The sequence below is a fragment of the Protopterus annectens genome, chromosome 2.part2 (assembly GCF_019279795.1).
Source record: "Protopterus annectens isolate FY-2018-M chromosome 2.part2, PAN1.0, whole genome shotgun sequence".
Classification (NCBI taxonomy): Eukaryota; Metazoa; Chordata; order Ceratodontiformes; family Protopteridae; genus Protopterus; species Protopterus annectens.
The window spans coordinates 900,934,581-900,946,043 of record NC_056730.1 but is presented as its reverse complement, the minus strand read 5'-3'; the positions used below and the strand labels follow the sequence as shown (position 1 = coordinate 900,946,043).

The 11,463-nt window shown below is 31.6% G+C and overlaps 2 protein-coding genes across 2 annotated transcripts; one reads left to right on the top strand and one right to left on the bottom strand.

Annotated features, from left to right (window-relative positions):
* Nucleotides 1-7,167: 7,167 nt before the first annotated feature.
* On the bottom strand, nucleotides 7,168-7,689 carry LOC122795992 (putative uncharacterized protein DDB_G0283051). Its single transcript, XM_044064473.1, has one exon. The coding sequence runs from the start codon at nucleotides 7,687-7,689 to the stop codon at nucleotides 7,168-7,170; it is 522 nt and encodes a 173-aa protein (XP_043920408.1).
* Nucleotides 7,690-10,086: 2,397 nt separating this feature from the next.
* Nucleotides 10,087-10,626, top strand: LOC122795991 (putative uncharacterized protein DDB_G0283051). The gene has a single exon (XM_044064472.1). It carries the CDS (start codon nucleotides 10,087-10,089, stop codon nucleotides 10,624-10,626), a length of 540 nt encoding a protein of 179 aa, XP_043920407.1.
* The last annotated feature ends 837 nt before the right edge of the window (nucleotides 10,627-11,463 follow it).

The following is an 11,463-nucleotide window of genomic DNA, read 5'->3' as shown; positions in this document are numbered from 1 at the left end:
TTGTCTAATTTGTACTGTATCAAAGGCAGGAACACGAATCCCAACTCTCCACATGCAGTTCTATTTGATTTTATTTTATTTTAAGTGCGTTAAAATATCATACACTTTTCGTCAAAGTCAAATGCCTTAACTTCTTCAGAAACTTCAAACAGCATCAGTTGGCCACCTTTATAGTGTGGCCATAATTAACATTCATTATCCAATTAGTGTCTTAAAAGCATATACCAAAAAACTAAAAACATCTTTCCCTATAAATAACACAATCCTTTAATGCAATTTATGCATCATGTAAAACCTTTAAATATCATATACCTAATAAATATTTTAATAAATATATATATATATATATATATATATATATATATAAATGTTAGTATATATAAAAAATATCTATATAAAATATATCTATATCTATATAAGAAATATATATAATATATACTTAAAACTAAATATGAACTTGTGTGTATATACTCGTATTTACTTGTGGCTACTATTTGATCCCGTATCATTTAAAATGCAGTTTATACAGTGGGACTGTTATATGTTTAAATCCACCTCAAGTAACAAAAAATGTTTTTGTTTATTTGACTGGTTACCTGATTAATTATTTATTTATTTGTTTGTTTCCCTACTAATCACTCATGATGTTAAAAATATTTAAATAGATATTATTTTTAAATATTATTTTTATATAAATATTGTTTTATTTATATATTTATATTTTAATATTTTAATACACCGTGCACCCTACTAGCACTCACTATTATTACCTTTCTAAATTTTTTAACCTTAGAAAACACATAATGGAGCTCATTTCATTAATGCCTGGAACTTGGCAAGCATTCGTTCTAAGTTGCCATAGAAGTTCTTTCCTCTCCAATTTCAAAGACTCATGTCCTCCCCCTTTATCGTATACTAACTGGTCAATAACTCTGAATTTAAATTCATGTCCAGTATACTCACTGGTATGCCTAGCTAGTGCATTTTCCATCTTATTCCTATTGATGCTATAGATATGCTCGTATATTCTTTCTATCGGTTTTACCTCTGTAATGTACTCTTTAATTCTAGCCAAGACTTTAAAGTTTTTAGCTACACTGACATGTTTATCTGTCCAGAAACAATAGATTTGCTATCGAAAGGATACACCTTTGTACCCTCTGTCCAGTTTGATGTGGCTAATACCTTAATTGACCTTAAGATTTTCACTAGGAAACTTAATTTATTGGTTCTAATGGGGGAAAATTTGAACAATAAATCTGATTTTTATGTTTCCAGTGTATATAATCCTCCTTTACATCCACTTTTAGCACTTTTTGAAAAGGTCAATGAGGTTAATTTAAGGAATTTGAAAAAAGTTAAAACAACACCGGGTCACACTAATAGCCATAAGCATAATATAAGTAAGGAAGAGAGGGACATTTTGAGTTTTTTAAGACAAGGTCCAATTCGCATTATGAAACCGGACAAAGGTGGGGGCCTTGCTATAATGACTATTGATGACTATAATGCAAGGATGTTTAAGATGCTGGATAGTGATACATACGTGAAGGCCTCTAGGAATGAAATGAATGGGGCCTATAGGAAGGTTAAGGCTTTTATAGAAGAGTTGTACATTGAAGCGAGAATAGATAAAAGTTTGTACATATACCTACAGCAACCAGCACCAAGGACCCTAGTTATTTTTGGGATCCCTAAGGTGCACAAAAATGTAAATAACCCACCTATGAGACCCCTGGTGGATGGGAGAGATAGCATTACATATACCTGTGCTAAGGTATTAGATAAAATTTTACAAAAATATATTAAATGTGAAAATCAAATTTCGAAAGATTCTTGGTCTTTTTTACAAGCTATAAATAAATTGGAGTTTTGTGCTGATGGCTTTTTTGTCACAGTGGATGTAAAGGACCTTTATTCATCCATCCCACATGCAGTTGGAATTGAATGGGTTTCATACATGTTAAGAATTTTGGATGCGCCTACTAGTGAAATTAAACTAGTTGAAGAACTGATAGACACAGTTCTTTCTTATAATTATGTAATGTTTAATAATGATATTTTCCACCAAAAAAATTGGAGTGGCAATGGGCTGTCCATGTGGAGCAGGTCTGGCAAATCTAGTAATGGCGTACTGGGAAAGGTCATTTGTGCTTAACTTAGATTTTAAAGAAAATATATTGTTTTATACACGCTTTTTAGACTATATATTTATTCTATTTCAAGGAACAGAAGCTGAATTACAAGGTCTTTTAGAAATGTTTAATGATAGCACTAACTTCCTGAGTTTCACGTCTAGTTATAGTAAAGATAAAATAGCATACCTGGACGTTGACTTAAGGAAGGACTATGATGACAAGATTTTTGTTTCTAAAATTTATCGGAAAGAGACCCACTCCAATATGTATTTACATTACACTAGCTGCCATCCTACATACCAGAAGAGATCAGTAGTTAAGGGGCAACTAGTTAGGGCAGCCAGGATGACGACAAGGGATAAAGAGTTTAAAGATGAGTGTACTCTAATGTCAAATTTTTTTATACAAAGGGGGTACCCCTTGTACTTCATCCAGGAGATCATTAGGGAAGTCCAGTACAAAAGACTAATAGGCGACTATGTCCCAATTTTTAATAAAGAAAAATGTAGAAGCCTGGAGTTAAATAATAGTAACAAAGAATTGACCAACACTAGTGGTTTTATATGTACTTTTAATATAGACTCCCATATTATAGCAAATACCATTATGAAAAATTGGGAGTTCTTAATTAACGATAAATATTTTAGAGACCTATTCCCAGAAAGACCAAAAATTGTATATAGTCATGGAAACAACTTAAAGGAAATTTTGGAAAGTAATAGCCGACCACTTACTAATAAAGAAGGTATGTACAAGTGTAATATGTGCAACTTTTGCAAATACGTTGACGAAGGTTGTAATTTTAAAATAGGTAGTACGAGATATAGGTCCAATGGGAGATTTAATTGTAGTAGCAAACAAGTAGTATACCTAGCAAAATGTATATGCTGCCCAGCTTTCTATATCGGTAAAACCGATAGAAAGCTTAGTGAAAGAATATACGAGCATATCTATAGCATCAATAGGAATAAGATGGAAAATGCACTAGCTAGGCATACCAGTGAGTATACTGGACATGAATTTAAATTCAGAGTTATTGACCAGTTAGTAAATGATAAAAGGGGAGGACATCAGTCTTTGAAATTGGAGAGGAAAGAACTTCTATGGCAACTTAGAACGAATGCTTGTCAAGTTCCAGGCATTAATGAAATGAGCTCCATTATGTGTTTTCTAAGGTTAAAAAATTTAGAAAGGTAATAATAGTGAGTGCTAGTAGGGTGCACGGTGTATTAAAATATTAAAATATAAATATATAAATAAAACAATATTTATATAAAAATAATATTTGAAAATAATATCTATTTAAATATTTTTAACATCATGAGTGATTATTCAGGAAACAAATAAATAAATAAATAAATAATTAGGTAACCAGTCAAATAAACAAAAAAAATTTTTGTTACTTGAGGTGGATTTAAACATATAACAGTCCCACTGTATAAACTGCATTTTAAATGATACGGGATCAAATAGTAGCCACAAGTAAATACGAGTATATACACACAAGTTCATATTTAGTTTTATGTATATATTATATATATTTCTTATATAGATATATATAAATTTTTTATATAGATATTTTTTATATATACTAACATTTATATATATATATATATATATATATATATATATATATATATATTTATTAAAATATTTATTAGGTATATGATATTTAAAGGTTTTACATGATGTATAAATTGCATTAAAGGATTGTGTTATTTATAGGGAAAGATGTTTTTAGTTTTTTGGTATATGCTTTTAACACACTAATTGGATAATGAATGTTAATTATGGCCACACTATAAAGGTGGCCAGCTGATGCTGTTTGAAGTTTCTGAAGAAGTTAAGGCATTTGACTTTGACGAAAAGTGTATGATATTTTAACGCACTTAAAATAAAATAAAATCAAATAGAACTGCGTGTGGAGAGTTGGGATTCGTGTTCCTGCCTTTGGTGAAGTTCGTTATACCCTTTCTTGGTTAATTTGTACTGTATGTCTTTTAAGGTTTTATCCCAAGCTTTCCTTTTATTATAGTACCATCTATTAATTTGTCCAAATAAATATGCTTTAAGGGCATCCCATATGTATATATCTAACGGATGTGAGGTGTTATTAGTTTCAAAAAAGTTATGGGTTTCTTGAATTAGGAATTCTCTAAAGTCTTGTAGTTGAAAAAGATATGCTGGAATTATTTAATCTGTACATTGAATGTTGTATTAATGAAGAGTTCAAAAGTAATTGAGTTATGGTAAGAGAGCGGGCAAGAAATAATCATGGATTTAGTTAAATCATTAACTATTTGATTAGAAATTAATATTCTATCTGTCTTAGAATAGGAATTATGCCTATGTGAGAAAAAAGTATTTTGTAATGAGTTATGGTCAGCTTGCTCATATATATCATATAGATGATATGAACCAATGAAATTATTTAAATTTCAAAAAGAACGAAAGTGATGAATCCAATGACTTAAAAATACGGACACAAATCTAGCGCTTTCATTCACATTTATTCACTTGTGAACTTCTTCAGAAATAATTCTCCATCCACTCACATACAATTTATACATTTTAAATCAATCACATGTTCTGTGATGTCATATAAAATTAGAACTTTTAAAGACACATGTAATACAATGATTATATGTATTTGTATAATTGTTGAATATCAAAACACTTTTTATAAAAAAATGTGTGTTTGTTATATAAAACCAAATCAGCACTAGTGTTGTCTAATTAATAAAAAACACTTCATATTTATAGATTCATTTAAACCCGGGGGAAAATCAGGTCATAGATGCAACTGCCAAAGAGACTCTTTACATTCTAAAAGAACTTTGATGTCACCCATAAATGCCCCTGATGGAACGTAATCTAAAACTGAAAAAATAAATTTCTTAAAATTATTACAAACCAAAGAATGTTTGGCCAAAGCGTTAACTAGATCTTTTTTCTTTATGGCCAAAAGATGTTCACTAATCCTTATATGGAGACATCTTGTAGTCATACCTATATAAAAACTAAAACATGTAGAACATTGAGCTGTGTAAACCACTTTATCAGCGCTACATGTAAAATTATTTTTTGACCAATAAATCTTTTCCAGGTGTGGAAAATAAATGGAAGAGGAATTACTTATGTATCTACATTGTCTACAATTTTGACATGCATAGGTGCCCTTAGTTGTAATATTTGAACCTTTATAATTTTCACTTAATTTAGTTCCCCATTCTAACATATTCTTGATGTTTTTAGTTTTCTTGAAAATAAAATGAGGTCTATCACCTATAACTTTTATCAAATCTTGGTTCCCCAAGAGTACCTTCCAATTATCCACGATAATTTGTTTGATACTCCACATCTCATTTGTGATAGGCAAAACAAATGCACATGAAAAATCTTTGTCAGGTTCATGTGATACTCTGTTAATTTTATTTTTATTTTTATTTATATTTTTCTCAGAAGCTGTAGAATAAGATAACAATATAGGAGAAGCTTTATCTTTTCTAAGTACTAATACTTCTTTGACAATATTTTTTATCCATGCTGAATCGTATCCCCTAGCTATAAAAAAAGTTGTAAGTAAATGTACTTCCTGAGAAAAATTTGCAACCCTTGATGTTAACTTACTGAGTCTAATAAGTTGTCCTTCACTACTCCTTTTTTCATGTGATTAGGATGCAAACTATTTCTATGTAAATATTGATTTGCAAATGTTGCTTTTCTATAAATTCCACTAATGAATTGCTTAGAAGTGGTGTCATAAGTCACATGCAGATCTAGAAAGTTCAAACTCTCCCCAAAATCTCCAATAGAAAACCTTAAAAAACTAGTAGTACTATTTAAAAATTTGACAAATTCTTCAAACTTTTCTAAAAAAAAAAATAAATCATCTATGTATAGAATAAAATATTATTTCCAAAGTTGTTGTGATCAATGAATTTATTTTCCCAAATGGCCATAACAAGGTTAGCATATGCTGGTGCTACTTTGGCTCCCATTGCAACTCCAGCAATTTGTTTATATATTACCTTGTTAAATGTAAAAAAATTAATGTCAAGTACTAATTCCATCAGGGTACAGATGGTGTTGATTTTGATATTATTATAACTACTATTAGAAGTTAAATATTCCCTCATAAAATCAACACCTATTTCTTGATCAATGCACGTATATAAGGACACTACATCCAGAGAAGCAAAGGAAAAGGACTTCCCTAAATTTTCAAAGTCCCGAAGCAATTCTAATAAATGCCAGGAATCTCTAAGATAATATTTGGAAGCTTGCATAATAGGGTTTAGAAAAAAATCTAACCAAATTGAAAGAGGCTCAGTCTTGGAATTATGTGCAGAAATAATAGGTCTAAAAGGAGGATTTAAGCTATTCTTTTGTATTTTTGGAATACCAAACAGATGAGCCATTTGTGGATGTTCAACTAATAAATAAGCATAACTTTGATGGTCTAGTTCACCTTGACAAAACATATCAAAAAGACAAGTGTCCAGTTTAATAAAACTCTGAAAAACAAAATTAGCTTCCACTTTCTTATAAGTTTTGTCATCATTTAACATGTTCTGAATAGACACATTATAGGTGTCAGTATCCATCAAAACTATTTTACCTCCTTTGTCTGCCTTCATAACTCTTACCTCTCTCTCTTGTCACTGAGTTTTAAGAGCTTCTACTTCTAAAGCTTCCAAATTACATCTACTTGTATTATGTTTTATTGCTCTAAATCCTGCCTCACATATATTCTGAAATACTTTGAGTGTGCCTAAAAGTGGTGGATTATAAACACTAGGTTTTTTAGGACCTGTGATAGGGACCTGGTGATGAATATCATTAAGAATGTATCTTAAATTAAGCTTCCTTAAAGTAAGCCTAAAATCAACTAAAGTTCTAGCTATATTGAAGGAATTCCCCGGAATAAATGAAAATCCCTTCTTGATAAGCTGGACTGTGGACTGGGAAAGAACTAATTTTGATAAATTGTGGATTTGTATCTCATACTCTGAATAATCTGATACAACTACCACTTCTTCTTGCCTTTGGTCCTTCCTTTGCCCTTGTACTGAACCACTTTGGACCAGGTAGGCTCTCTCTTGTTCCCTTGTTTGTCCACCAAAAAAGGGGCATTAGTGTTAGAATTATTTGCTCCTTCGTTGTTACATGAAATGGCACCATCATTATTATTATTCTGCAAATTGGCCTCAGACCCACCTACTGACTTATCACCGTTATTGTCTGTGGAGATAACAGAAGAATTGTTATTATTACCACTGTTCACATTAACATTAGATGTAACAGGCTTATTCACTTTAAAATCTGTCTTTGTATTGATGTTGTTATTGTGTGCATTACGAGCTCTGTTGTTTTTCACCGAATAAGCAGTATTGTTGGCATAAGCATTAATATCTCTTTTAAACTTTCTTTGTTTCCTAGCCACTATCGTGGCTCTCTGCCTATCTGCCTTAGCTGCAATACTACAGTACAAATTGTCAAAACAAGAAAAACATGAAAAGTTTTTTATCTTTTTATCTAAATCATTCATTTTGTTTTTCACTTCTCCCATTGTTTAACATAATACTCTATTAAAATGTTCATTAGTTGAATGCCAGAATCATTAAATGTGTCAACAAGTTGATGATACAAATTGTCACCGAAGGTGATACAATTAGGAAACTTATTAGTCCTTAGACTTTGCGGAACACATTTCCGTTTCACGCATTCACTTAAATAAAATATTTCAATGTCCAGCATTACGTATTTTAAAGTTGTTTTCTCAAGTTCGTAAATAGTCTGTTTACAAGTTTTTTGCTCTAAAAAAGAGCCAGAAGATGTCTCTTCAATTATAGAATTATTTACCTCTGGCTGAACTAATTTGGTGAAAGGATTGTTCTTATTTTGAAGAATATAATCCAAAACGCCATTCGAACTTAATGGCAGCTCTTCAGCCCACGTCTTGCTGACTAGTGTATCCGGTGCATTAGTGATAGTCTTCCAACCTACTCCGGAAACACAATATCCCTCTGGAGATCCACCGCTACCGATAACTGTACTTTCTAGTCCTCTTTGAATTGCAGTGGTAATGACGCTCGTGATTTGCTCAGAAAACAGAGCAAAAGTATCAGGAACCGAGTGAGTAGATAAATTCAAGAGTGTGTCCTGTGACATACTTAGAAGCCAGGAAAAAATCACGAACACAAAAACCAAATAGTAAATAACTGGGAAACTCGAACACAGTCACAAACAGCAAACTTCAAAAAGAACGCCAGTGATAAATCCAATGACTTAAAAATACGGACACAAATCTAGCGCTTTCATTCACATTTATTCACTTGTGAACTTCTTCAGAAATAATTATCCATCCACTCACATACATTTTATACATTTTAAATCAATCACATGTTCTGTGATGTCATATAAAATTAGAACTTTTAAAGACACACGAAATAAAATGATTATATGTATTTGTATAATTGTTGAATATCAAAACACTTTTTATAAAAAAATGTGTGTTTGTTATATAAAACCAAATCAGCACTAGTGTTGTCTAATTAATAAAAAAAACACTTCATATTTATAGATTCATTTAAACCAGGGGCAAAATCAGCTCCTAGATGCAACTGCCAAAGAGACTCTCTACATTCTAAAAGAACTTTGATGTCACCCATAAATGCCCCTGATGGAACGTAATCTAAAACTGAAAAAATAAATTTCTTAAAATTATTACAAACCAAAGAATGTTTGGCCAAAGTGTTAACTAGATCTTTTTTCTTTATGGCCAAAAGATGCTCACTAATCCTTATACGGAGACATCTTGTAGTCATACCTATATAAAACATGTAGAACATTGAGATTAGTGAGCATCTTTTGACCATTAAGAAAAAAGATCTAGTTAACACTTTGCATCTAGGAGCTGATTTTGCCCCTGGTTTAAATGAATCTATAAATATGAAGTGTTTTTTATTAATTAAACAACACTAGTGTTGATTTGGTTTTATATAACAAACACATTTTTTTATAAAAAGTGTTTTGATATTCAACAATTACACAAATACATATAATCATTTTATTTCGTGTGTCTTTAAAAGTTCTAATTTTATATGACATCACAGAACATTTAATTGATTTAAAATGTATGTGAGTGGATGGATAATTATTTCTGAAGAAGTTCACAAGTGAATAAATGTGAATGAAAGCGCTAGATTTGTGTCCGTATTTTTAAGTCATTGGATTTATTACTGGCGTTCTTTTTGAAGTTTGCTGTTTGTGACTGTGTTCGAGTTTCCCAGTTGTTTACTATTTGGTTTTTGTGTTCGTGATTTTTCCTGGTTTCTAAGTATGTCACAGGATACACTCTTGAATTTATCTACTCACTCGGTTCCTGATAATTTTGCTCTGTTTTCTGAGCAAATCACGAGCGTCATTACCACTGCAATTTAAAGAGGACTAGAAGGTGCAGTTATCGGTAGCAGCGTATCTCCAGAGGGATATTGTATTTCCGGAGTAGGTCAGAAGACTATCACTAATGTACCGGATACACTAGTCAACAAGACGCGGGCTGAAGAGCTGCCATTAAGTTTGAATGGCGTTTTGGATTATATTCTTCAAAATAAGAACAATCCTTTCACTGAATTAGTTCAGCCAGAGGTAAATAATTCTATAATTGAAGAGACATCTTCTGGCTCTTTTTTAGAGCAAAAAACTTGTAAACAGACTATTTACGAACTTGAGAAAACAACTTTAAAATACGTAATGCTGGACATTGAAATATGTTCTGTGTAGTGAATGTGTGAAACGGAAATGTGTTCCGCAAGGTCTAAGGACTAATAAGTTTCCTAATTGTGTCACCTTCGGTGACAATTTGTGTCATCAACTTGTTGACACGTTTAATGATTTTGGCATTCAACTAATGAACATTTTAATAAAGTATTATGTTAAACAAATGGAAGAAGTGAAAAACAAAATGAATGATTCAGATAAAAAGATAAAAAACTTTTCATGTTTTTCTTGTTTTGACAATTTGTACTGTAGTATTGCAGCTAAGGCATATAGGCAGAGAGCCACAATAGTGGCCAGGAAACAAAGAAAGTTTAAAAGAGATATTAATGCTTATGCTAACAACACTGCTTATTCGGTGAAAAACAGAGCTCGTAATGCACACAATAACAACATCAGTACAGAGACAGATTTTAAAGTGAATAAGCCTGTTACATCTAATGTTAATGCGAATAGTGGTAATAATAACAATTCTTCTGTTATCTCCACAGACAATAACGGTGATAAGTCAGTAGGTGGGTCTGAGGCCAATTTGCAAAATAATAATAACGATGGTGCCATTTCTTGTAAGAATGAAGGAGCAAATAATTCTAACACTAATGCCCCTTTTTTGGTGGACAAACAAGGGAACAAGAGAGGGCCTAATTGGTCCAAAGTGGTTCAGAACAAGGGCAAAGGAATGACCAAAGGCAAGAAGAAGTGGTAGTCAGATTATTCAGAGTATGAGATACAAATCCACAATTTATCAAAATTAGTTCTTTCCCAGCCCACAGTCCAGCTTATCAAGAAGGGATTTTCATTTATTCTGGGGAATTCCTTCAATATAGCTAGAACTTTAGTTGATTTTAGGCTTACTTTAAGGAAGCTTAATTTAAGATACATTCTTAATGATATTCATCACCAGGTCCCTATCACAGGTCCTAAAAAAACCTAATGTTTATAAACCACCACTTTTAGGCACACCCCAAGTATTTCAGAATATATGTGAGGCAGGATTTAGAGCAATAAAACGTAATACAAGTAGATGTAATTTGGAAGCTTTAGAAGCAGAAGCTCTTAAAACTCTCAGTGACAACAGAGAGGTAAGAGTTATGAAGGCAGATAAAGGAGGTAAAATAGTTTTGATGGATACTGACACCTATAATGTGTCTATTCAGAACATGTTAAATGATGACAAAACATATAAGAAAGTGGAAGCTAATTTTGTTTTTCAGAGTTTTATTAAACTGGACACTTGTCTTTTTGATATGTTTTGTCAAGGTGAACTAGACCATCAAAGTTATACTTATTTATTAGTTGAACATCCACAAATGGCTCATCTGTTTGGTATTCCAAAAATACAAAAGAATAGCTTAAATCCTCCTTTTAGACCTATTATTTCTGCACATATTTCCAAGACTGAGCCTCTTTCAATTTGGTTAGATTTTTTTCTAAACCCTATTATGCAAGCTTCCAAATATTATCTTAGAGATTCCTGGCATTTATTAGAATTGCTTCGGGACTTTGAAAATTTAGGGAAGTCCTTTTCCTTTGCTTCTCTGGA